A 27,116-nucleotide genomic window follows, 5' to 3' on the forward strand; every position below is an offset into this window, starting at 1 on the left:
TTTGCATCCGGAACAGACAAACTTGAGGGAATGTCTAATGAGATGACACTATGGTTAGAAACACCCAGATCATAAACAGATAAGTTGCTAATTCTTATAGTGTCCGTAATCACCAAATCCAGAACGTGTCCCTTGTTGTGATTGGGGGCATCAGCATGCTGAATGAGATTAAGCGAGTCCAAAAGAAACTTAAAATCTCCCACCAAAGGAGAAAATGAGTCATCAATGCGAATATTTAAATCTCCAAGAATTACATTTTTCACAGAGCAGGCACAAAAAGAAGTGAGAAGGTCATGCATCTCTGAAAGAAATAAAACATGTGGTTTCGGAGGCCTGTAAAGCAAAGTAATATTCGCTTGAAACGGGGCTTTAAGATTAAAAGCCAAACATTCAAAGGAGAATAAATCCTGAAGAGCCAGCTGAGACAGTTTTAGGTTACTGCGATAGATAACAGCCAGACCACCGCTGCGGCCCGAGCGACGGGCCCTCTGCAAGTAACTATAACCTGAGGGACAGGCTTCATTCAGGGAACAATACACGTCCGGTTTGTGCCAAGTCTCCGTTAGGCACATGAGGTCCAAGTTTTTCTCCAGGATGTGATCATGGATCAGACAAGATTTGTTGGATAAGGATTGCACATTGAAAAGTTCCATCTTAACGCTGGCTGGGATATAAGCCTTTTGCAAAGATCTCAAAATGCTGGAATCCACTCCACGTTTCCCTCCTGGATGACCCAGCTTCTCACCCTATCTCTAACTGATAGAGCCAGGGTGACTGGGAGAGCCCAGCCACCCTGTGGAGGAAACCCATTTCAGCTGCTTGTATCCGTGATCTCGTTCTTTCGGTCATGACCCAAAGCTCATGACCATAGATGAGGGTGGGAACGTAGATCGACCGGTAAATCGAGAGCTTCGCTTTTTGACTCAGCTCTCTCTTCACCATGACGGACCGGTACAGCGCCCGTTTCAAAGCGGATGCTGCCCCAATCGGCCTGTTGATCTCCCGCTCCCTTCTTCCCTCATTCGTGAACAAGATCCCAAGATACTTAAACTCCTCCACTTGAGGCAGGACGACCCCCCTGACCCCAAGAAGGCTCTCTACCCTTTTCAAGAGGCTCAAGACCATGGCCTCGGATTTGGAGGGACTAAGTCTCATCCCGGCTGCGAACCGCTCCAGCGAGAGCTGCAGATCACGATCTGATGAAGCCAACAGGACCACATCATCCGAAAAAAGCAGAGATGTGATCCTAAGGCCACCAAAACGGATCCCCTCAACACCTCGGCTGGTCTAGAAATTCTGTCCATGAAAGTAATGAACAGAATTGGTGACAAAGGGCAGCCTTGGCGGAGTCCAACTCTCACCAGAAACGAGCCCGACTTAGTGCCGGCAATGCGGACCAGACTCTGACACCGGTCATACAGGGACCTGACAGCCCGTATCAAAGGGCCCGGTACCCCATACTCCCGGAGAATCTCCCAGAAGGCCCCCCTGGGGACACTGTCAAACGCCTTCTCCAAGTCCACAAAACACATGTAGACTGGATTGGCGAACTCCCATGCACCCTCCAGGACTCTGCTGAGGGTGTAGAGCTGGTCCAGTGTTCCACGACCAGGACGAAAACCACACTGCTCTTCCTGAATCCGATGTTTGACTATCCGACGGACCCTCCTCTCCCGGACCCCTGAATAGACCTACCAGGGAGGCTTGAGCGTGTGACCCCCCTGTAATTGGAACACACCCTCCGGTGTGACGGATTATTATTACTAATTATTAATTTCCCTTGATCGTAATTGTAGATTTCTGTCTAAAGTGCTACATTGCTGTTTACTCTTACAGAACAGATAAAACTGTCATCCCTCACCAACACTCACCATGATCAGACCAGAGGAGCAGGCGAAACTTAAAGCTGTGCTGTGAATTCAACACATTACATCATGCTAATTGGTTTCAGCCTCACCTTTAGGCTGTAGAGGTTATGCCCCCCCAGGGGGTCTTCGCTTCCCTTCCCCACAAACAGGATGTGCACTGATTACCAGAGAGCCGTGTGAGGGAGTCATCTGCAGAGGGAGCTGGAATCAGATTTTGAACATATTCTTTTTCATCTTTGGAAATGAAGACGAGTATTTTTATAAATCTAGTCTCAGGTTCTATAATTTAGTCTAGACGTTACCTTTCTAACACAATTCATGAACTTGCTTTTGGTCTAAAAACATTCTGTTGTACCTCTGACTTTCTGTTTTACACTCATCGTCCTGCTGAAAGGTGTTGTGATCCTTGTTTTTCTGTGTAGTTATTTTGAGATTTTTTGTGTTTAGTCCCGTTTCCCTGTTGATTGTTCCCAGCTGTGTCTAGTTCCCTGATTACCCTCTGTGTATTTGTCCTTGTCGGATCCTTATCGTGTGTCGCAAGTCAGATTGCAGTCGTTGAGTTTATGTTCAGTCATCTCAGTAAACTGTGTAGTCCTCAGTGTCTGTTCGTTAGTCTTCACAGTAGAACTGGCTTAAGTCCTGTGTTGGCGTCAGCTCTCGTTTTCAGTCATTGCTACCAGTGTTAGCTTTGCTACCTTCCACTGTGCTGCCTGCTTGTTTGGACTGTGTGAGCTGAGAGATCTTCATTAAATCACTGTTTTCATCCATAACCTGGGCCGTCAGCGTTCTGCCTCACCACCACGCCACCATTTTATGACAGAAGGTTGGCCTCTTCTTTAGTTTCAAGCCTTTTGCAAACTCCAACAGGTTCCAGCACACAAATATAAAATTTTTTAAACAATTTTGGCTTAATTATTGCTCTGAGTACATTGTGTTTTTCAGCAAATGGCTTTTGCATCCCCCAGTTAACAATTAATCAATTCCTAAATGATTTCAATGATTTATTAATGACAATCATTTGATTAATTGTGATTAATCAAGTTAATCATGCTTAATATATCAACTATGCTGGCATAGGAAAACCAAAAAAATAGTCAGAGGTACACATTTTGATGAAGGCTTTAGAATAATTTGTTTTATTTCACAGCAACTAAACTTTGAATGATTTGTGTTGCAAATTGAAAAGACCATCAACACAAAACCAAAACTCTCAAATGTACGTCTTACATTTGAAATCCCCAAATGCACTCAGATGCAGACAGTATGTGATGTACAGTACAGCACTCAGAGTCATTTTTATTCCACAGACCTCCCATCTGGCTCCAATCCAGCTGTTTATCTCATCATGTCCAGCCCCACCCTTTACACTGATTGTTGTATTTCCTCCATAGCTGTAACCCTCAGGACAAAAAAAGAAGAAAAGGAACCATGGTAAGACTGAAAATCAGCTACATTTCTCATTTGTACTCGATCAATACCTCAGGCGCTCCATGACACCTGTTGCTCCACAATGAGAAGTGTTGTACAAAACTAATTGTTTTTACAGATTCCCCAGTTGGGATGCAGGAATGGTGCATGTTTTCTCTTATCCAGTGCTTTAATAGGTTTTCACCGGCTTTTAAAACTGTTCTTGGAGTGTGTCTGAGCTTTTTCTGTGCTTCACCAGGTTAAACTGTGAATGAGACCCAAATATTTGTATATTAGAAAAACATGGAGCATCTTGCTAAATGTCTTAGATATGTCAATATGCCATCTATTTGGTTTTCTGTCTGACATCATTGGGTTTGTTGTCGTTCTGTCAAATGTTACAGACCAGGCGAATGGTCAACTCTCTCTTTCTGCTTTTCCTCCTCATCGGTAAGTCTGCTTCGGTCGCACTAAAACAAACAGGAACTGTCAGTTATGTGCTTGAATTCTGTCTTTATATGTTTTTTTTAATTTCAAAATGCTTGTCCATGAGGCTAAAAATCACAGGAGCCTCAGTTTCTTCTTTTGGGAATCATGACAATTCTTATAAGATTTCCATGGCTGCTGTTGTTGTGTATACCCAACTCATCATTCACCACAACCAGCTCTAATCGGTTTATCTCCAGATTTGATTATATCTCTGTTAGTCCATTGCTCTATTCCAGTGTTTCTCAAATTCCGGTCTGCAGGGACCATTACCCTGTGTATTTTAGATGTGCTCTCTGTTCGAGAACACCTGATCCAAATGATTGCATGTCCTCCTCTGTAGCCGTCAAGTGCTGCAAGAGGCTGTTAATTACCCACTTGTTCAAGTCCGACGTGTGGCAGAAGAGAAATGGCTAAAACATGTGACAGTTGCTCCTGAGGACCAGAAATGAGAAACACTGATCGGTTCCCTGTGTTCATGTTTACTTTTCTTCTTAGTTTTCTGGTTGGTTATAATGCATTTTATCTGATGTGATTAAATGAAACATGGCATATGATATGGTATATATTGTGCATACATTTGTGGGAAACATCCATGATTTTGTGCTTTTCAATAAGCAATAAGGAAGAAGGATAAATAAAAGAATAAATAAAAATAATTTTCTTTTAATAAGAGAAATATCCATGTGCAACTTAAAGGAAGAAAAAAAAGATAAATGTACCAAGTATGACAAAAGCTCTAACCCTGTTCTTTAAGTATGTACACCCTTGAAATAACAATTTGTGATAAAATGTCAGCATTCAGACGACTTTAGTAAAGATCTGTCAGCATGTTTGCCGTTTTGTTCTTTCTCCTTCTTCAGATCTTTCAGATGTGGAGAATCGTTTAGTTTTTTTCAGGTGATCTAACAGACTTCCTTTCAGTTTGTTTTTTCTCAGCTCATAGGGGTCCAAACCTTTTAAATTTAAAGCACATTTATAGGCTACAAAAATATGATTTTTTTTCTGTTAAAATAAAAACACCCCTCCGTCCCCCCTAAATAATATTTATATCATCATACTCTGGGCTGGTTGGATTTTTTTTCTGTCTGTCTAACAAAGCAAATACTTAGGTTTGTGATAATCAAAATGATTTATTTTGGCTCACAGAAACCTTCTCTCTAAATTATATATTTATATCTAATCATGCTTTCCTTTCTAAAATTCATTATTTTTTAAAACTAGTTGCTACTTAAGTATGTGAGCGTACTTATTTATGTCATCATAGTGATGTTTTTCTCGATGTAAAGCACTTTGACCTGCCTTGATGCTGAAATATGCTACACAAACAAACTTGATTGATTGATTTGAAGCTCAACAGCACTGATGAAAGTCACTAGTGACATTCTCTTGGTCTCGGATAATGAATTTGTGTTTGTTCTCGTCTTGCTCGATCTAAGTGCTGCTTTTTGCACAGCTGACCACAATATTCGCTGAGAAAGGCTTGAGTACAGCACCAGGCCTGTTTAAGTCCAGTCCTTCAGACAGATTCCACTTTGTTCATGTCAACGATAAATCTGCACAGTCCAGGGTTACATGTGGAGAACCACAGGGCTCTGTGACTGGAACAATTCTCTTGGCTATAAATGTTTCCTGTTGGTATAATTATTGAACAGCATATGATACATTTCCATTGATATGCTGATGATATCTAATCATAAAAACAGATTAACTCAATCAGTTAAGCAGACTGACGGGTGTTTTGACAATATAACTAAGTTTTCTCTTTCTTTAATTTACACAAAAAGAAATTGCCTCTGAACAAGAGACAAATAAACTGCTTAGTTCACGACTATTCACCTACAGAATACTGCCAAAATTAGAAAATATCCTGTTTGGGAGGGATGCTGAAAAACTAGTTGATGCATTTGATATGTCAAGGCTGGACTGCTGCAATTCTTTATAGTCAGGAAAATGAAGCTAAAAGCCTTCAGCTGATAAAAAATCCTGCAGCAGGAGTTCTGATAAAACTTGCAAATAGAGCTCATATTTCCCCAATCTTAGCTTCCGTTCACTGGTTTCCTGTTATACTCAGAATATCATAATTTTTTATTGAAAGGTATTTATCGGCTCCATTATTCTCTTTTGAAGACCGGTGTCTTTTAAAAATGTCTCGACGAGCTTTCATATCAAGCACTGTTTTATTAAAGCAAAGACGTTAAGAGAGTGAAAGGGGCAGTATTATGTAAAATGGACTTTTTTCTAGTTTTGCATCATGTCATACTGTTATCCTCTCATCAAAAACATACGTGGAGTGTTGCCTTGATGCTTTCATGCATGTTTCAGAAATCCTGTAATCTCCCATGGCAACCATTCAGCCATGCAAAACACACAAAATACCGCCCCTTTAACCACTACCAATAGGATTTTGACTGCTCATGGTCTCTTATCCGAACCCAATTTCAACAAAAAGCAACGTTCCCTGTAATTTGTGGTCTAAAAATGCTTTTGACAAAGCAATGAGGAGTGAGCATATGTTGTGAATCTAGCTCTATTGGCTGAAATTGGTTTATTTCTGACATTATGGCAACTAACTATCTGACTCTAGTCTCAGTCTCTTCCCAAAAGCAAGGGGATTTTGGCATCTTCTCTGTCTGCTCCAAGAACAACACCTTAAGGTTTGAATATGCTATTGACACTTAATAATGACATTTAATTATAAATATTCTCAAATGATTTATATTTTTTTACTTATTCTTTTGAAGGTTGAAGTGTTATTATGCTAATTGCATGGGATCTCCATCCTTCAGCTGTGATTTCTACTCAAACGGGACTCACCTGAGAGGGTCAACTGGCCCTTCATGCCAAGAGTTCACCGACACGCAGCTGCCAACCAGTCCAGTCAACTACACCTGCATACTGAAAAGAAAGAAGAGAACGGAAAATAAAACAGTGCTGATAGACCTCAATGCAACGGAAATGAAATGTTAGTATTTGACACTAATTCCATCTCATAGTTCTGCACAAAATGATGTTGAGCTATTTAAGCAAACAATATTTTTGGAAGTTGTCGATGTTTTATCAACTGAATTTGGACTGTTTTGCACCACTGAATCCAAAAATGACATCCATTTTTCTCAATCAGGTCAGGTTTTTATTCTAATTTGATTTAGAAAAATCTGGTCTTCTGACTAAATTGATGACATTTTTGTAACATCATCAGTTCATTTATGTTATATTTCTGATGTAAAAAGGTTTATGGAGAAAAAAAATTTGTTTTTCAACAAAGTGCATCAATTAAATGTTACAAACTTGGATTTCTGTAAATTGAATAATAATCAGATACATGTGAATTGAACATTATGTCTTCATTGTGTAAAATTCTCCGTCTCTTTTCCATCCTGATGGAATCTCTCCTCCTGCTCGTCACTCATTGATCCAGATGTGAGAACAAGTCATGCATTTTGATGCTCATGTTGCTCCATAGTTCAGAAAGTTGACCTGATGGAGCAAAACCAAGATGATTTTTGGATTCAGCTCATCAAAACTGTGCAGCTGAAAAACCCCCAGACAGCTTTCTGGCTGTTGGTCAGTGTTGTGAATCAACAAGGTAAAATGCCATGTTTTCTTGCTTGGCCTTGGTGATGATGACTTGCATTAAAGCTGCAGTATGTAACTTTTTTGAAGCTATATTATTTTCATATATGTGGAAAAATCTCACTATGTCCTGAAAATAGAAGATGAAAGCGATAATATATAATGTTTGAAAAAAGAACAAATCCCTGTGCCTCTTCCTGAGCCCCTAATAACATTTGGGAAAATACACCGCTCCTGAACCAAAGCAACCAATCAGAGCCAGGAGGCGTGTCTTTGCTCTGTCATTCATGACCATGTAAGGCATCTCTCTGCAGATGCACCAGGATGGTTAGCTGAGGACAGGAGGTGATGTTGGAGAAGCGGCACAAAGGTTGAGTACGTCAAAAATCAGGCCTGGATTCGGTTCCAAACAATGCTCCAACACTTGTGACTGCTGTAAATTCAATTGGTGAATGTGCTTCTAGTGACAGCTAACATTGTGCTACATAAAATAAAATGTAAATATTACTTATGATGTGCAAAGGTAATAAATGAAACAGAGCTAACTGACATGTTCAAAAGCAGCAACCTCTGATCTTACAGTATATTCTCCACACGCCTTGTTCTCTGCTGAGATGGTCAGGAGTTGGACCGACTCCGCGACCTCTGACCCGTCTCTCACCTGCTCTTTCTGATGCTCCATGGACATGGCGTGCTCTTGTCCCCACCCGTTGCTGCTGGTGTAAATCCCTCATCGGAGCCCATGGACTCATTCTAACATACATATGAAATGTCACACTGTGAAAAGTGAAAAATGGAAATTGCTAACTCACTGGCTTGACATGTTGCCTAGACAGTTAGTGAAACTTATCTAACATTGAGTAATTACACATCTTGGCTGGTTTTATGTCCGCTTACTTGCTATTTATAACTTATAAAAAGAGTGCAACGTTAAAATATGAACTGACTATTTTTAAAATGTAAAGCATAGCGTTGATATCTGCTCTGATAAGCAAGATGCATACATCAGCAGTATTAATATCGATGCATATTGTTGAGTCTCAGTGAACAGTGATGGTTTCTCATTTGTCCACATGGTTTTACAGTGCAGTCATCTGTAATTTGTAACCTCTGTGGAACTGATCAGACGTACATAACCTGGGTCTTCTTTACTTTCTGTCTCTCCCCTCAGACAAACCAAAGATCTGTTCTGGAACCCCAGGCCTGCAGCTCTACCAGACTCCGACCTTCCTGTGGCCGCTGATAGTTCTGCCTCAGTGGGGAGTCCTTGAGACAGACAGATGACATTTTCTTCACCTGCTTTCAATGTGGCTGTGTTCTTTATATTCCTCATCTTCATATGTTATCATACTGGGGAAAGATTTAACTTCTTCTGGGTGTGGCAGTGGCGCAGGAGTGAAGCATGTGACCCGTGTACAGACCCAGAGGCCTCAGTCCTCTATGCGGCTGTCACAGGTTGGGGCGAGCTGTTGACCTTTGCTGAATGTCTCTCTCCCTCTCTCTCTCTCACACAACCTACTCTCCTGTCCATTCACTAGAGCCACAAAAATCCCTTAAAAAGGCAGTATTATGTATTTTCCAGGCACATAGTGAGATTATATAGCTCAATCAAGTAACTATGTTACCTTCAGTTATAAAATAAATTAATCAAATATGACTTAAAAGAACATTTGCTTCCTAACTTAAAGCCTTAAAATTGGAACTCTGTCTCTTTAAAAGCTCCTGCTCTTTCTGAAACAGATCAGAGTTGATGGATTTAAATACAGAGGAATTTAAGGAGAAAACGCATTAGAACCTGCAAAAACTAGAGACTGGTGTAGTTCATCTCGCCATATGATGACAACCCTCAACCAGAGCTACAATGGAACGGTTTAGTTGAGTATTCATAAGTTATAATGCCCTAGTCAAAGTCCAGACCTAATTTCAGCATAAAATATGTGGCCAGAATTTAAATGCACTCCAACCTGACTGTGCCTGAAATAGCAGAGCACTAAAGACTTATTGCTGTAAAAAAATTAAAAAAAAGAAAAGAAAAAGTTAGTTCTACAAAGTAGTAATAGCTTTATGGAAAGAGTCAGCAGGGGTTATCTGCACCACACTTGCACTATCCATCTTTTTCCCTCCAGTTCAAAATGAACCATTTTGTGTTTGGCCACAAAATCCCAATATTTTTTTTTCTTTTCTAACACATGCATTGACCTTCCCGTATTAACATTTGTGTCTCAACTTTCCAATGAAAAACCTTTTGAATCAATAAAAGCACAAAACATAACTTGACAAAATACCCGTTTGTGTCCCTGTAGTTCAATAGATTGAAACATTTAATCCTTTGTTTTTAGGCAGATAAATTAGTAATTTATCATGTACTGAATAAATTCATTTTAGAGCTGTCCAGGTGAATTTGCTGACATCCATGTTGATTTTGACAATGTTAGCAACCGTTTTCCTGCTGAAACCTAGACTAATAAAGTTAATCCTGCAGAACTAAACCTGTAGTGGCATGTTCTCATAACTTCAAAACTGAAAGTTAACAAATTATACAATGATGTCACTTGGCAAGACATATGAGAAGGAGGAAAAGAAGACAGAGTGAATGTCTGGGCCTGACCTGCACTCTACAGAATGACATTTTGATGTTGCTGGTTATATGCAACTGTTTTGTCGTGTTGGGAGCCAAGTGTGTGATTCACATACAGAACACATTCAGGAGACTGAGGGGAGGGGGAAAAATCAGTTTACTTTGAACAGATGATAATCTGAATAAATGTGTTTCTTGTCCTGAGGCTGGTGGACTGGGTTCATCGAAGCACTGGAGGCAGGTAAAAAGAGTTGTCAGCTTGAAATTTATGTTTACTGAGAATCCACAGGTGGGGCAGAACACTAGTCACTGGGGCTTGGTACCTTTGTGGGTAGAGCACGAAGTGGTCCAGGTTCAGATGATTGATGGAGCAGCGTGATCGCTGGGAGCGGACAGGTTAGTGGAAGGAGGAGCGGTTCATCGGCAGCAGTGGTTGGAGAGACCAGAGAATCTTCTTGAGGAACTTGCAGTCGTGAAGATGAAGGACTCAGGCAGCACAATGGGTAAAATCCAAGGCGCGATGAGGGGAAAACGGCGACGAGATCAACAGGTAAATGCAACTTCAAACAATCTGGGAAACCACAGAGCCTAATCTCAGAGAGGCACAGAGTACTATAACAGGCAAACACTCAGGCGCTGAAGTACTGGCAACTCACTCTTCTTATATTCCAAGTTGAAGCAGATTCCTTGCAGGTCCACGGAATCCAAACACCTGGACCGCCCTCCAGGTGAACAATCCCCTGGCTCCATCTGGTGGTAGACTATGAGAAGGCAGCAGACAGAAAAGAACTCCCCACAAAGGCCAAAATCCCAGTTCCCAAGTGTTTTATGCTCAAATTACTCTTTAAAATTAAATTTGTATGCAGAGCATAAGCGGGTTTCATTGTATTTACATAACAAGATATGTTCAATCAGAATCTCGGTTCTCCTGGAAAGAATGGCAATACATACAAAAGTTATTTTAAAATATAGTGCAGTAAGTCTGTTCTTAGAAGTACATGTGGTTCAAATCATTCCTTCAGTAATTATACACACGTAGCAACAAATGTTATAACGCTTTCATTCATAAACAAAATGTCCCACCGTGATGACCGCGCTGGTTTAGCTCAGCGGTTACTTCGTTCAACTCTTCTTACCTGGAATGTTGTCCCTCCCCTAACCGGGATCAAACCGCGGGCGCTGTCCAGCGTTTTCAACTTCTTTATTTCAGTCGATATGTTTCGAAACTGTAACAAAATCATAAATGTTTCTTTTAATAAATGCACTTATTAAATTGTTTATTTTAACTGCCTCAAATATTTGCTGTAGAAGTAAAGCCAACTTGTCCGTGGAGGATTCAATGTCAATTTCTTCGAGTATTAAACAGGACTAAAATGTGGGAACAACTGTTGGAAGCATCTTTATTTATATTTTTACTAGCATTTTCTTGTGTGTCAGTAATGTAAATAGCAATTTTGGCGAAAAGTGACCAAAATAAGTTTCTTTATATCTGAGCTCAACAGTGACTCCTCTCGGCTTTGACGATTTTATTTAACATGCGTCATGTTAGCTGTTTTTACCTTGAACTTCCGCCGAATGTCTTCACACTTTTCCATTTTACTATTACAAATATATCTTTCCATAATGCATAATAGCTTTTATCATGTTAAATGAGGGGCTAAACAACTTCAAAATTATTTTAAAACAATTCCAGACTATTTCATGTCTCGAAACACCAATCAGAAACCGACCATTGTGCTTTATTTTGATAAGCAACAATCTACTTTTTATCACTGGACATAAAATTCGGGAAATCTTTCACAAAAAAAGTATCAGAACGCAACTGCCATTTACTGGCGGGATTCTTATACATTGATGTTTCGATGAGTTAGATGACACCAGATTAACCCGTATTAGTTAAATTAATCTGGAACTGTCTTGTCGCGCGTGCGTATCTCCAATGACGGAACTGTGTTGACACATTTCGCAGGAGGGTCTACGGCAGCGTAAGTACGCCTTGTGCAGTCTGTCTTACAATCGCCACTTTTAGCAACGTCGTAGCGATGTTGTTTATTGTGGTTAGCAATGCCGCCCAGCAAGGCAAAGAGAAGCCAAGGGGGGAAAAAATCCTCTGGGCCGAGTAGTTAAGTGTAACCTGTGTTCTCCGCGGTGAAACATTTTACTTCCTGTGAAACGTCCAAATTAAAACTTTAGCTTAGTCACATCGAACAAAACTTTGTGAAGTCAATAAAATAAATAAACGAAGCAGCTCGCTTATTCTGATACGTAGCACAAACTAAAACCCATTTATTTTAATATCTTATATTCGTCGCATCTCTGACGCATCCGCGTTTATAATCTAGCATTAAATGTAATTTCTTGCTTTATTTTGAAAGCCCAGTCGGTGTGTTTCCGTCATCTCCCATGGAAACGGTTCCTGCGGCTCGCCTATCGTTTCCAGCCATAGCTCATGCTAACAGTCGTTTCAGGTTCAGTCTCCCGGAGATGAGCCCTTATCTGGTCATCAGTGTTCCAAGTTTTAAAGGAAGTTCCTCTATGGTTTTGTTAATCGTCATTTGATCTCTACAACCTGGCTGTCGGAGCGAGTGAGACGGTCTGCCCGTCCAAAACCCTCGGCTGAAATGAAGAGGTGAGTGGGATGGCAGTCTATTCGTGCTGTTTTGTACCATATAACAATAACAAAAGAAGTGAATAGTAGTGATGGGTAAATGAGGCGTTTCGACTCATAACAACACTGTATTGTTACTGTGTTGATACTGTGTCACTCAATACTGACACCTGCTGGACATTAAAAATTCCTGCAGGCAACGTAGTGATTTGATGACCTAGTCCAGTGGTCCCCAACCCCCGGTCCACGGCCCGGTACCGGTCCGTGGACCAATTGGTACCGGGCCACGCAAGAAATAATTAAATATTTCCGTTTTATGTATTATTTGAGTCTGGAGGATCTTTTATTTTGAAAATCCTTTAACCGGATTCTCTTGGCCCACATTGAGCCCACAAGCAGCAAAATGAGTAAAAAACATTTCAGATGTCTTTGGAAAGTTTCTTTGCAAAGGAGAAAAGGCCCAGAGAAGAGACAGGAGAATGGATTTATCCCGGACCGCTAGGTGAGTCCCACATTACAAGCCGCTCTGCGTAACTTGCGGCGACCGGCTGCTAATGAGGCAATGAAGCTTCAAACTATTTTACCACGTAGAGACCAAGCAGGCTGTGGATATAAGCAACACTTCGGGTGTCATTGTCGCTCATCACTCCCAGATGGGACCGTCTGGTTGCAGAGAAACAAGCTCAGGGCTCCGTTAGTCATTATCATGAGTTAAAATTTTTCTGAAAGTAAAATGTTCGTTTTTGTGGCGCATCTGTATCTTATTTTGAAGTACACGTTACCATAGCGACCAGAGTCAGAGCGTTTGGGCAGTGGTCGAGAGGAGATGAGTAGAGCTTGTGAGTCTGAAGTCTAGTTTAGACGGCAAGATTTAAGAATTGTCGGCCGATTCTCCAAACCTCTGTGACCACAGAGCTGATAAAAGTCCAACAAGTTCAATCGGTTCGTGTTCAGCCACACGGCAGGAACTGAGTCCAGTCACGAACATCCCGACTCCAGAGGATAATCTAGTAAAATCCCCAACATAGCCTACGGGAATTTAGAATAACCAAACACGGATGATGATGTAGTAGCAATAGTGATAGTTTGTCGAGTCATTTTAAGAGATAAAAGACGTAACAAAAAGAAAATGCGGTGGATAAAAGAGACGGGAGCAGCCGCTCTATTTGCTGCACTATGATTTGGAGGTGAATATGTTTTTTAACAATTTTAACTGAATAAACATAACATATATAATAATGACCTTTACATATAATAATAAATATTTCCACATATCATCTCCGATATCCACCGGACTCTCAGTTGCACGATATGTCAGCTGTTTGGGATTCCCCTCTGTTCTTACGTCACCGCGCTCTCTGATTGGCTACCTGTCACATTCAGCAGGTTGTATTCTCGTTCCTAGTCAGGAAAAACCCCACAGGCTGTGATAAAAAGGCATATTGAGGCTTTACCGGGAACACCAACATGCACCCTCTCCCCACACCCCTTGGGCCGCAGCAACATTTCCAAGTCTTGACCTGTACCCTGCAATAAAAAGGTTGTGGACCACTGACCTAGTCTATACAATAGGATTTAAGTCTTTGTATTTTATTGAATATTATATGTTGTATTATGTCATATCTTCAGTTAAATTTAAAATATATTTGCTATACAGTCAATAAAGAATGTGAACCATGTACTATAAAGTGAAAATTTTAATGAATGTGTTTGGAATGAGGATGCATGGACTGTTTTTTTCCAACACAATTTTATTAAAAAAAAGTTTTTACAACCTTTTGAAATTTAGCCTTTTATGCTTTTTTGACAAAACTTCTGCTGTAGAAAAAAATTAAGTAAACTCTACGTTTACAGCGAACCCTTGTTTTTCTTAGGGGTTGCGTTCCGAAAATAACCTGTAATAGGCAAAATCCGTGTAGTAGTTACTTTTATTTTTTACAGTTATTACACAGCATAAATAAATAATCTACATTGAAACCAAAGAACAAAACCTGTTTTCAGGTCAGCGGATGTGCATGTGCATCAATCAGGCCTCAATGTGATCCAGAGTCATGTCATTAAAGCGTCTCCTCCAACCCGCCCCGCCAGATTCACAGCTGGATCTACGGCAGAGCGATGGATCTCATCAAACGAGCCTCCGGTCGGGTTTTGCTGCCTCTGGCCACAGTTTTTTTTTTTTTTCCAGCAGACATTGAAAGTTTTTATTTCCATCTGCTGAGTGGCTAATCTGTATTAAACACCGTAACGTTATTGGCACTCAGGCGAAGAAGCACGGAGACTGTTTTTACCAATCATATGGTCAATTAGGACGAAGAACAATGTGGAAAAAAAACCTGCACAAAAAAATCTGCGAAGCAGCGAAACCTTGAAAAGTGAACCGCGTTACAGCGAGGGTTCACTGTATATGAAATAATTTATAAAAAGCAACTGACTAATTTGTAGAATGGCTGCATATCTGAGTTTATCTAGGTGAATCTGGGACTTCATTCTCATGCCTCATAATGCCTCAGCATTGAAAAGGTTTATTTATTTAAATAAGACAGTTTAGTTAAACATATGCGACACTTAACCTGCAGAACATAATACGAAAGTAAACTAAAAGTCAGTTTCAGCTGAATTTGGGTTCAGATAGATTAAGTAGAAACTGACAAGAACCAGATGAAACGACAAAAATGAAAACAAATTTATTTTACAATATAGGATCAAAATGGTCCCACAGAGGAAACATTTCCTTTGAAGCTGCTCCATAGATGACAATGTAAAAGATCAAGAATTTGTTTGGCAAATGCTTTTGACAGATTCGCTTCCTTATAAACACAGTTTGGCATCCAGTGTCATTTAGAAACAGTTTCTATGTTGGTCATGTGACCGATACAGTTCCTGTGTCGGTCACTGTATCGGTCACATGACTTGCGGAAACCAATACGCGCATCAACACTGGTGTTGGTCTATGGGCTTGATGCATGCGCCGGCGTGTCGGTGTTGCTGGACCCATCACTAGTGAACAGTTTAACATTTTAAATATAGTCTTTCTTTATATAGCCACAAAATAACGTTCGTTCTTGTGTTTTTGGGGCGTGCAGCCAACAGAAGAGCCCGGAGCCAGAGGGGAGTGTCACTGTTAACGAGGAAGGTAAATTCAGACTTTCTGAGACGCCTTCACTTTTTATAGAAGTAATAACATTAATGCATGTATAGTGGTTGTTAGATCAATTGCCTTTAATGTGAGGGGATACATTAGACCAGTGTTTTTCAACCTTTGAGCCAAGGTACATTGTTTTAAATGAAAAAAATCACGAGGCACACCACCAACCAAAAATGCAAACAAAGATACTCTGTAGCCGCCTATATCACATATATAATAATTCTTATCAAAATCTCTCGAATAGGAATCAAATAAACACAAAAAATTATTTTTATCATATTTTACATTTCTTATTTCAAATTGCACTTAACAGGTCCACTTCAAAACAGAGCCACAACACTTGATGATTCGTGCATCACTAATTCTCTTGTTTTAATGTAAAATGCTCTGTACCTACTGCCATCTAGTGATAATAAAATTACATGATTATGCTGCTAGTCACAACTACAGCAAAGACACTCAAAGATGGCATTATTTGCAGATAATTAATTCGTTTTCAAAAAATATTTTAAGACCAATTACCGTATTTTCTGGACTATGAGGGCACCATACTATAAACCATACCTTCAAATTTTCTGAACCCCCCTCTGGAAACTTGCATATATCAGCCGCACCGGGCTACAGGCCGCTGGTATCTCTGCCGCTCTCGGTTTCCCATAAGGACCCAGCAGAGGGCAGCAGAGGGCTGTGTCCTAATAACTGCTGGATATATTAAGGATGCAGTTTTCCGACTCCAAATCCGGTTTTGTTCACGCCGAGTTTACTTGCAGCGGCTCCATTTCCCTCCTGTCCTGCCAGATCGATACTCCTCAACTTAGAAGCTGCATCATATGGAGTTTGAAAACATTTCTCCGTCGTGTCTGCTGCTAGCATGTGCTTGTTCTAAATGAAAATTAGCGCGTTCTTTTATTTCCAATTTTGACTTCCAATGATTCACTTCCTGCTAAAGAGCCCCCTGGTGGTTGAAGAAAAATCCACAGAAAAGCCGCATGTTCAGTGTAGGAAAAAAGTAGCAGCTTATAGTCCGGAAAATACGGTAGGTGAAATTGGATCATTTCCACGGCACAACTGACGATCACTCACGGTACACTAGTGTGCCGCGGCACAGAGGTTGAAAAACACTGCATTAGACATGTACTTGGGTTTTGATTAGTCAACATGCACTGTTTACTGCTTTGTGCTATATTTTCCCTTTAGTCTTTCTAGACTATTCATGACCAAAACAACTGGCAGGGACAAATGTGGAATAGCATTTTTTCCCCCTATAAAGGTACTAAATCCATATTTGTTATAAGTAGTTTATTACCTTAAAAAGGGTATTCTTACAGTATTTTCTACTGCCCTGATGCAAAAATACTGCTCCAGGGCAGTACAGAATAAAAAACATGTCTTCAGTATAGACATGTCTTTTTTGTTGTTGCTGATAGAAATTACACTGCTTCAGTTTGTAAAGTGACATATGAAGTTCTCTAAAATCCTACTAAAACCTAACTGTTCGATTCAGATGTGAGTTGCCAGTGCAGAGCTTACTCAAGAACAGCAGCAGGCAGGTTTCTGTGTTTCAATACACACAAACAGACAATGAGAAGGGGACTTATGCAGTGACAGGACAGACAGAAAGTCTGCAGGAAGTATGTGGACTGAACAATGTGGGATATCTGTAAAAAGAAAAGTCTGGAGAAGAAAAGGTGAAGACAAATATGTCACATAGTCAGTGAAGCAGCGTGAGAACGTTCACATGTGGGATCACTTCTTTTCGAGGGAAGTGGGCTCACTCACAGTGTACCTCCAAGATATCGCAATTGAAATATAAACATCATCGAAGAGCAACTTTGCCCAACGATCCAGGAGCTGTTTGGTACTGAAGACGATTTATTTTCTAAGTTGCTCAAGAATCAGAACATTACAATCTCATTGAGTACCACTTCTCACACCTCATAAAGCATGTAGACAAAAGAAATGTGGCAACTTCTAAGTTCTGAGGAGGCAAGCATTGGTCAGCATCAATCAGGACTTGATTCAGAGTGTCAGTATGCCAGGATAAATGACCTGAAATAGTTGAAATGGGCTCGTTGAAAGAAAAGCTATGAGCTGTTCATACCATTCAGATGTTTGTTATTGAACTTTAGTAGAACATAAAAGATCTAAGAATTTCTGATCCAAGATCCAGCCCTAAAGCAGCACAGCAAACATCAGTCTCAGCTTTTGCTCAAGACTGTTGTTCATATCATCCACACAAATGAAGCTTTGAGAGAGTCCAGCTGGAATGATTCTGCCATTCAAAGCAGCAGGTTGACACAAAGGAGGTGCAGGTTTCCTTGAAATCATTATATTTAGTTAGCGGTGGCTACCTCCAAAGATAAGGGGGCTGCAGTCGTCACATTTGCATCAAATCTACCTTACGTGCACGTTGTGATTGGATGAACAGCTTATCAAATCATCAAGGACATCAAGATGAGGTTTTGGTTACAATGAAGAATGTTTGAGAGTCTTTAGTACTCCTAAAGAGTGAGCTACAAAACAGTGTTACCAGCAGAGGAGACTTAAGAGCACAACCAAAACTCTGTACAAAGCCAGCGAGAACAGAGAAAAGGGTTCCTTTGCTCCAAGAACAACATTCTTACTTTTTTTAAAATCAATTTTATTTTAAGTTTTCAAAGTTTAGAACATACAATTAAACAGACAAGGCCCAGATGCACAGGTCAAAGCATAAAACATTGTGGTTGACATATGATATACCCACACAGCACATATACAGTTACATACAAGGGTACACATACACAAACCGGAGGGCGACAGAGGGGACAGACCATGGAAGAGTTTGATCAGCTTAGTCTGGTCTTCGAAAAGTGTTCCAAGAAGGGATTCCAGTTACATGAGAAAGTGTCTTTAGAGCACATGTGTCAAACTCAAGGCCCGCGGGCCACATGTGGCCCGCCATGTCATTTTATGTGGCCCCCCCAGCGTTTTATAGGCCCATGATTGACTTAAAATAGGTTTTCAGCACGAATTGACTACAAACTACATCTCCCATAATGCATTCCGATTGTTACCAGCCAACATTATGGTTTCTCGCCACTAGAGAGCAGCAGAGTCACCTCAAGCTGCTTATTGATTTTCCCAGCGAATAAAACTGAGACATCGACAAGCTAACATCAAAATGTCCAAGAAAAGAAACATCGATTTACAAGACTGTGAATGAAGATGTGTGTGAGTTGGTGTCAGGACGGCAGGTGGCGCTAGACTTTTTTTGTTATCCGTTATCTTGACCGACAACATTAAAAAAATCGTTCATGCACTATTTTTATCCGTGAAATTACAATCATATTAACATCGGCTATTTAGCCGCATTTTATGCGGTTTAGTTGATATTCACCGTGAATCCAGATCCCATCACAAATTAAGCAGGTAAATGTATCTACATTTTTCTCCGTAGTGACAAAAACTTCTGACTGAGGCCTCAGTAACTTTTAATAAAATAAATTAAGCGACTTCACTTAAATTAGCATCACTTCACCCGCTGGGGTCTGAACGCACTTCCTCCCCTGCAGAAAAATCTGCGCTAATTCATCAGTCAGTTGGATCTGTCTGGTCCAAACAGATCAACTGAACTCTGAGTGTTTTGCCCTGTGCGCGGTCCGGTTTGCGCTTTTACCAGGATTTTTTGATGTTGTTTTGCGTGTTTTCGCTTCTCCGAAACGGACAGATGTTCCGTCTGCAGCTCCTCCAGAGCGCCCCTCTCCTGGGTAATGTGCACCAAGAAGGCTCCATTTGTTAAATCTTCTGGATGAGTTGCTCCCAGCGGTTTTTAATTCTTCGCAGCCGCGTCCGCAGTGGTGGAGCAGCGGACTGCGCATGTTACAGTCTAACTAACTTCTGCGTCATCATTTTTTTCCTCAAGATAAACTCCCGGCTCCTCAAACGGATCAACACAACGTTGCATTCTCTTTAGTTTTATCTAGTCTGTAATGGAGACTTGAATTTAACGCGCCATTTCAACCAAAGGTTTTGAATGCGCTTCCTAACCAGACGCTCCAAAGCGATATTTAACAATATGAGGTGTTTAATCTATTTTTAACATTGTATTTTCATACATTAATGCTAGGGCTGCCCAAGTCTAGTTTTCCAGAGCTATCATCTGCAACTTTAGATGCGTTCCTTCTCCATCACACCTGGATCATTGACTCATTATCAGCCTCCACAGAACTGAGTTGCTGCTGATGAGGGAGTCAACCTTTTGTCTGGGGTGTGTTTTAGGAGGGATGCATCTAAAGTTGAAGTCTGGAGAACTGGACCTGGGCACTCCTGATTTGTACCGTCAATGTGGCCCGTTGAGGGAGGCCAATATGCTGAAGTGGCCCTCGGTGAAATTGAGTTTGACACCCCTGCTTTAGAGCCTTTCCGAAGTCTCTCCATCTGTATCATGGACATCATGTCCGTCACCCACAGGTGGAAGGAAGGAGGAACAGAGGACCTCCAGTCTCTTAAGATTAGTCTCTTGACAACAATCAGTCCCAACTCCAGTGGCTGCCACATTACAGCGGATATAGTCCCCGGCACCCGAGGGCATCCGAAGATTATAAATTCTGGTTCAGGTTGTAAGAGAGTCTTATATGCCTTGAAGTATCAATCAAATATTTTTGACCAAAGACCAGTTAGTGAAGGGCAAGACCAAAAAGCATGAGGCAGTCGAGGCAGTGTGCCTTCAGACATGTTGCACCTGTCACACATTGGGCAGACAGAGGGGTAAATCTTATGCAATCTGACCTTTGAATAGTGTAACCGATGTGTGATTTTAAACTGAATTAACTGATGCCTGCTGTTTATTGAACAAGAACTGATTTTAGAAAGGCACCTGTTCCACAGGGGTTCAGGGATTGTTATCCCGAGCTCCTTTCCCCAGGCCTCCCTCAGTTTTGTGGTGTGTGCCACAGTTCGGTCACCAAATAGATGTATAATTCTTGTAATAAGATGTCTTGCATCAGGGGGGCTCCCTAGGATGTCAACAATGCCGTGCTCAATCGGAAGAGTGTCGAAGTTCTGAATCTTTGATTTAATGTAATGCCTGACTTGCAGATATCGGAAGAAGTGTGAATGGGACAGATTATATTTTTCTTTCAATAGGCTGAATGATGCAAACTTGTTGCCAATATACAAGTCCATAATTGACACCAGCCCCCTTTCCTTCCAGTCGTGATGAGCTTTATCCTGCCAAGGAGGAAAAAACTGTGGTTAAATCATAACGGCGTCTGTACAGATGTGTTTGGTAATGCAAGGAAACTTCTGATCTAATTTAGGATTCTTACTTCATGTTTTAACACAAAGCTCAGGTTTCGGTAGGCTTCCGGCTTTTCAAGGCAGGCAAACAACATAGCTGGTAGGGAAGAATTATTCACCAGTTTGGATTCCATCTTGACCCACAACGGAGTATCAATCGCTGGGTTACCTGGGAACCCCTGCTGCCAGAACGTTAGCGCTCTGATGCAGGCAGCCCAATAATAGTGTTTAAATACAGGTAGGCCCAGGCCTCCCTCCCCTCTCGGCTTCTGTAAGTGTACTCTAGAAATCCTAGCATTTTTCCCGTTCCATATGTAGGATTGAATGATCGAGTCCAATTCTTTAATTAAAGAAGGCTGCTGTAAGATAAATAGGAAGATTTTGACATAAATACAAAAACCTAGATAGGGAGATCATTTTAACTGAATTAATGCGTCCAATCATTGACAGGGGCAAAGTTTTCCAGTACTCAATGTTTTGCTTTAATCCTGATATAAACTTTGCAAAATTTAGTTTAAATATAAGTTTTGGGTCTTTGGGTACAGTAAGACCTAAGTAGGTAAGATGGCTCTCAACCACTTTGAATGGGACTTTTTGTAGAAATCCTAATGGATACAAATTGGAAAGGGGCATCAATTCACTCTTTGACCAATTGATTGTGTATCCTGAAATTTTACTAAAAGATGTAATCAAGCTGAGGAGGAAGGGGACAGATTTTACTGTGTCATATAAATATAATATCACGTATAAACTGATGACTGTTTCAACACCACCGACTCGAAGGCCTTCAATATGCGGGTGCTCCCTTATCGCCACAGCAAGTGGCTCCAGCGCAATAGCAAAAAGCGCTGGAGACAGCGGGCAGCCTGACTGAGCGCTGGAGGTGGAATGGAGCTGACCGATCATTATTTGTCAGGACGAAGCAAATGGGTTCTTGATATATCAGTTTCACCCAGGAGATGAAAGTCTTGCCAAAACCAAATCTGTGCAATGATTCAAACATATATGGTCATTCGACCTGGTCAAAGGCTTTATGTGCGTCAAGGGCCAGAATAGAGGCATTAGTGTTTCTATGGTCAAGGTGTACTGTATTGAGTAATCGTCTTACATTGAAAAAAGACAATCTGCCAGGGATAAACCCAGTCTGATCAGGATGGATAATGGATGCTAAGCATTTGTTCAGTCTAGTGGCCAAGATTTTTGTGATTATCTTGCGATCAACATTTTGCAGTGCAAACGGCCGAAAGCTAGCTGGATCAGTTTTATCCCTCTCCTTTTTGAGAAAAAGAGAAATGTTAGCCTCGTAAAGAGTTTTGGGCAGTTTTCCGTCACTTTTTGAAGCAGACATCATTCTAAACAAGAGTGGTGCAAGAAGGTCACAAAATTTCTTATGGAAATCCGAGCCAAAGCCGTCCGGCCCGGCAGCTTTGCCAGATGGAAGGGATTTTATAGCGTCTCTGACCTCTTGAAGCGTCAAGTCAGACTCAAGGTAGTCTCGGTCAGGTTTATCCAGTTTAGGCAGCGGGAGGGATTCGAAAAAATGGTTAAAATCGGATTGTGTTGCATTATTCTCGGATGAATACAATATGGCGTAGAACTCTCTGAATCTGCGATTTATGTCAGCAGGATTGGTTAAGAGTGCGCCGGTTTTTCACTTAATGCTATAGATTGACCTTGTGGCACCCTTCAATTGTAGCGCTAACAGTTTACCAGGCTTATCTCCAAGCTCAAAATTCTTTTGTCGTAGTTTCCAAAGCAAATTACTAACCTGGCTACTCATAATTCCATTATATTCATATCTGAGTATTTCCTTATAGTCATCAGATGATTCAGAGATTATGTACTTTCTTTCCAAATTGGAGAGGGCACTGATGATTTCAGACAGACGTTTTTCTCTTTCTTTTTTAAGGGCTGAAGTGTAGGAGATTATTTCGCCACGCAAAACTGTCTTTCATGCTTCCCATAAGATGGAATCTGATACCTAGCCATTATCATTTATTTCTATAAAGTCCTTTAATTTAGAGATTATGTTTTTAATAAAGTTATCATCATTGAGAAGATTTGCGTTAAGTCTCCAGGAGTAAGCCTGCCTGGGAAGGGATAGATTTAAAGACATAGATGGGGGGTCCAATTTCTCAAGAATTGACGCTGACAAAGTGCCAGCTTCTAGGTACTTTTATCGTGGTACTTGGTGATTTAGTTAAAGTTGTGGTGGAGAGCGCAAACCAACACGTCTACATCTTACAACTGCGCACTAGCGCCCCCAGAAGCAACATTCTTACTTGTGTTCAGTAACATATCTCACAAGAAGGAAGGTGCAGAACCCCCAGGAAGCCTTCATATGTCTTTGTCACTGCAGCACCTCTACTTCATGTTTCACGAACACAAGAAAAGAATATGTGTCAACAACAAACTACAAGATCTCCCAAACCAGGGCTTAAGAAACACAATGATGGCATTTTGTTCTTGTATCCCTGAGAGAGAATAGAGAGAGAACCCATTTTCTGTTCTTGAGGGTAATATACACAATTATGCACAATTATTTGGAAAGGATTATTTTGGATTAGTTTTATTAATCGCCAACTACAGTGCTCTCAGGCAGTGTTTGTCCACCTCAAACATGAATACTTAAGAAAGTATCCTTAGGACAATATGAGTAACTATTACTGTGCAGAATTATTACGCAACAGAATGAAAACACATTTTCTCATCTTGCTTTTTTTTCCCTCCATCTTCTTAACCCTTTAAATGGTGGGATGTTTAGGCTCTGTAGCTACAGCAGAAGATCCAGCCGCCATCGCTGCCATCCAGTCTGCCACCACCTTCACAGACCCACAGATCAAGTATCAAGTCTTCAAGACAGAAGGAGCTGGTGGGCAGGTACGATGGAGTCGGGAATATTTGTTGGAAAGTAACACCTTTCACATAATACTTACTGACTTATATTTGCAGGCCATTTCATGACCTCACCTGACATGTTGGATAAGTGTGGCTGATGTGTGTAGCTGGACATTCATAATGTGAAGCGGTGGTAAAGAGAGCGTGGGCTCTGATGGCTCCCTGTTGGGTTGCAGGTGACCTACAGGGTGATCCAGGTGTCAGATGGCCAGCTGGAGGCCCAGACAGACGGAGCCGCGGCTGTCAGTCTGGTCGCTGGTTTCCCATCAACCACGCAGACTGTCACACAGGTGGGAATAGCGCTCTCCGGCTGTAGAGCAATATCAGCAGCACATACAGTTTCCTGCTTATTGAGCAATAAATTAACTCCCTAAAATATACCCTTGTTGTAAAAACTAAAGAAATTCAGGTGAAAATTTTTTCATCTTCACTGGTATTAATATGCACATCGTCCATTCAGTGACCGCTGGTCTTTAATATGTGGTTTTAGGCAGTCATCTCTCAGCCAGAAGGACTGGAAGGAGATGGCAGCGCTGAGGCCCAGTACGCCTATTACCCGGCCACCATTGCAGAAGCCACTGCTGGCACCATGGTAACCACAGTGCAAGCTACTGATACTCTGCTCAGCCAGACCACCCCTGCAGGTAAGCTGTGCACAATTAAAGTGGCAGTATTATGTAAAATCAACTTTTATGAGCTGTACATCATGTTATAATGTTATTCCCTCATCAAAAATATACCTGAAGTGTTGCTTTGATTCTTTCATGCATGTTTGAGAAATCCTTTAATCTCCCATGGCAACCATTCAGCCTTGCTAAACGCCTGGGTGGAGCTAGGTCCACCTTCAAGATGCAACTCTTCCTCGCTTTCTGCATTTGACTGTAAGGTTTTATTTCAAAGGTCAGCTTTATGTGATGATGTCACCCCAAGAAGTTTTAACCGGATCCAGTCAGAGGACGATAGCACCGCGCACCCAGCCATACGTAGCGTGAGTTCATCCAGACTCATCAGAATGCTGTTTGGTTCAAATCAATAAACCTCAGTTCATAAATGTCTTCTCTACTCCCCAAAATAAAGCATCTAAATCTATTTATTCTGTGCGCAGAAAGCAGGAAGCTCCTCGGGGCTCCAGGGATGAAAAACGGCGAGCGCAGCACAACGAAGGTTGGCATGCATGCTTAACGCGCTCTGATTTTGTTGGGTTTCATCTAGTTGTTTTTCAGAGATGCAGCTATTATTTCTTTAATTCCAGTTTTCACAAACCTCTGTCCTGCAGTTGCTGATTCCAAGTTCACTTTAAGAACGATAAGAACAGAGTTTTCTCTATCTTTCTAGCTGTGACAAGCAGTGAAATACTCATATTAGGCTCTGAGGCATTCATTGTAAAACAGGGTTTTACTAACAGTTTGATATTATCAGCTCTATTTTCTGCGGGTTTTTTTAACAACAGATTTCTAAGAAATCTCCATTTTTAAAAATAATTTTCCAACAGTCGAACGGAGGCGCAGGGACAAGATCAACAACTGGATTGTTCAGCTGTCAAAGACCATCCCAGAGTGCAACATCGACTACACCAAGACAGGCCAGGTAACTTTTGACCCTGGGAAAAACTGACCAACTACCGTTTGGTTTGCCTCGACCTTTTACATAGTTTCCGGGTGTTTTTCCAGAGTAAAGGGGGGATCCTGTCAAAAGCCTGCGATTACATCAAAGAGCTGAGACAAAGCAACATGAAGCTGGGAGAAGATATCAGCGTTCTGGAACGACTGCAGGTCGACAACCAACTACTAAGACAGGAAGTACGTCAGCGTGCGGTGTTCTTAGGTATTTTGTGTGCAATTATGGAAGTCTCCAAACTATGACGATGTGTTAGGGCCATTGTAGACGGCAAAAATATGGAGATTTCTGAGAAAACAACCTCAGAATTTCAGTTTTTTTCTCAGAAATTTACTCCTTCCTTTTTCTTTTTTTCTAACCCAACATTGACCCATTGTTGGGTCGATGCCCCTAAAAAGCTGTCATACAAAACATTCCTGAAAAAATTAGGTCAGTATTTGATTCTGACTGCATTAGTTTGAACTCTGGCAAACTCTTATGGCCAATCACAACTACATGCAGTCCAAATAGAATAGAAATAACTTTTACTGTTCCTCTGTAGGGAAATTCAGCAACAAAGTGACACGTAAGTTGAAACAAGTAGATTTATGCAAAAATTGAAGCAATAAGGGTGGAATTTAGAGTGTAGAAAAATACTGTGGAGTTATTGAAAAATAACATACTGCGTAAAAAAAAACTTTAAAAAAGTACATGTAATATTTGTGCATTAAAAAAAATGAACTAACAAGAGGGATGTAAACACGTATTCCTTCTGACTTCCACCACCTGCACCAGGTCAAGAGGTCAATCCTAAGATGGAACTTATCCCTTCTGCTTACATCATTAAAGTCTTTTCCCTTAAATTCTAGCTTATAGTCAGTGTGTTTCTAATAATATCTTAAGAAATTAGATAATTTATTTGTGTGTTTTCATAGGTGGAAAACTGGGAATCCAAGAATCAGATCCTGAGGAACCTTTTGCGACAGCATGGCATTGTTGGGTCATCGAGCTCGGACCCTCAGTGAAACCTGTTGCCAGTGAAGTATTTGAAGATGAATACACACGGGCCAAAAGAGTACTTGAAATCCTTATAAAATATGTATCTTGTCATTGAGCATGCATAATATGGGTTAATTATTAGAATATTGTTTTGAATATTCACATCCACCCTTTGTGAAATTTTCCAGATTTTTTTTAAGCTCTTAACAATTATGTAATTTACCTAGGAATTATAACATTATTTTTTAACTTAATGGGCCTGCAGCGTGTATTTTATTTTATTTTTATCAGATTCAGGAAAGCTCTTCTTGATGCCTTTTACTATGAGCATGTATGATCGATCATTCAACTCCAGTACAGGAAGCTCTTCTTATGCTTAAACTCTGTTGTACTTAGTATAAACGGCACTCATTTTAATGTCTCTAGACATTACATTCTTGTGTTGATGTCTTATCATTGTCACTTTAAGCAGTCGATACCAAGTTTATCATCCAGATTAAAGTCTGGGTTTGCTTTCGTTTCTCTGCTTGTTGGGGATTGTAGTTACATTGCAACAATGTAACCGCTAAGTAAAGAATGAAATGGGTTTAGGAAGTCCTACATTGGATAATAACTGTCTGTCTTTATAATAAAAATGTAAATAGTAAAATGCTGTTTGGTTGTTGTTGTTTTTTTATT

At 40.7% G+C, this 27,116-nt stretch overlaps 2 protein-coding genes and 1 long non-coding RNA gene across 11 annotated transcripts in view; 2 read left to right on the forward strand and 1 right to left on the reverse strand.

The window, feature by feature from the left end:
• LOC103474286 (uncharacterized) overlaps positions 1–9,373 on the forward strand; it is a 27,494-nt gene extending 18,121 nt beyond the window's left edge. Inside the window, exons 2-6 of one of the 3 annotated variants that reach the window (XM_081614469.1) lie at positions 3,260–3,299; positions 3,680–3,725; positions 6,349–6,418; positions 6,506–6,726; positions 8,509–9,373. In XM_081614469.1, coding sequence (XP_081470595.1) covers positions 3,297–3,299; positions 3,680–3,725; positions 6,349–6,418; positions 6,506–6,726; positions 8,509–8,621 — 453 coding nt within the window. In that variant the 5' untranslated portion in view covers positions 3,260–3,296 and the 3' untranslated portion in view covers positions 8,622–9,373. Of the gene's footprint in view, positions 1–3,182; positions 3,300–3,679; positions 3,726–6,348; positions 6,419–6,505; positions 6,727–8,508 lie in introns of those variants that run through there. The other 2 variants (XM_081614468.1, XM_081614470.1) reach the window with 2 other exon arrangements.
• LOC145554524 (uncharacterized) overlaps positions 1–11,622 on the reverse strand; it is a 13,869-nt gene extending 2,247 nt beyond the window's left edge. The window contains exons 1-4 of one of the 5 annotated variants that reach the window (XR_014090496.1): positions 11,052–11,622; positions 10,572–10,676; positions 10,239–10,486; positions 1,958–6,659 (exon numbers count right to left, since the gene is read on the reverse strand). This is a non-coding gene — a long non-coding RNA (uncharacterized LOC145554524). Of the gene's footprint in view, positions 1–1,957; positions 6,660–9,577; positions 10,147–10,238; positions 10,487–10,571 lie in introns of those variants that run through there. The other 4 variants (XR_014090494.1, XR_014090495.1, XR_014090493.1 and 1 more) reach the window with 4 other exon arrangements.
• Positions 11,623–11,763: 141 nt separating this feature from the next.
• On the forward strand, positions 11,764–27,092 carry usf1 (upstream transcription factor 1). 3 transcript variants are annotated; one of them, XM_081614466.1, is made up of 11 exons: positions 11,764–11,900; positions 12,384–12,544; positions 15,607–15,656; positions 23,710–23,825; positions 24,020–24,133; positions 24,334–24,487; positions 24,744–24,831; positions 24,949–25,007; positions 25,336–25,430; positions 25,514–25,667; positions 26,375–27,092. In XM_081614466.1, the coding sequence occupies exons 2-11, from the start codon at positions 12,537–12,539 to the stop codon at positions 26,551–26,553; spliced, it is 1,017 nt and encodes a 338-aa protein (XP_081470592.1). In that variant the 5' UTR covers positions 11,764–11,900; positions 12,384–12,536; the 3' UTR covers positions 26,554–27,092. The 3 variants fall into 3 exon arrangements, with proteins under 3 accessions (XP_081470592.1, XP_081470591.1, XP_081470593.1); XM_081614465.1 differs by having other exon boundaries at positions 11,782–11,900; positions 12,291–12,544; XM_081614467.1 differs by having other exon boundaries at positions 11,790–12,544; positions 25,514–25,642.
• The last annotated feature ends 24 nt before the right edge of the window (positions 27,093–27,116 follow it).

The sequence above is a fragment of the Poecilia reticulata genome, chromosome 13 (genome assembly GCF_904066995.2).
Source record: "Poecilia reticulata chromosome 13, P_reticulata-male-v2, whole genome shotgun sequence".
NCBI lineage: Eukaryota > Metazoa > Chordata > Actinopteri > Cyprinodontiformes > Poeciliidae > Poecilia > Poecilia reticulata.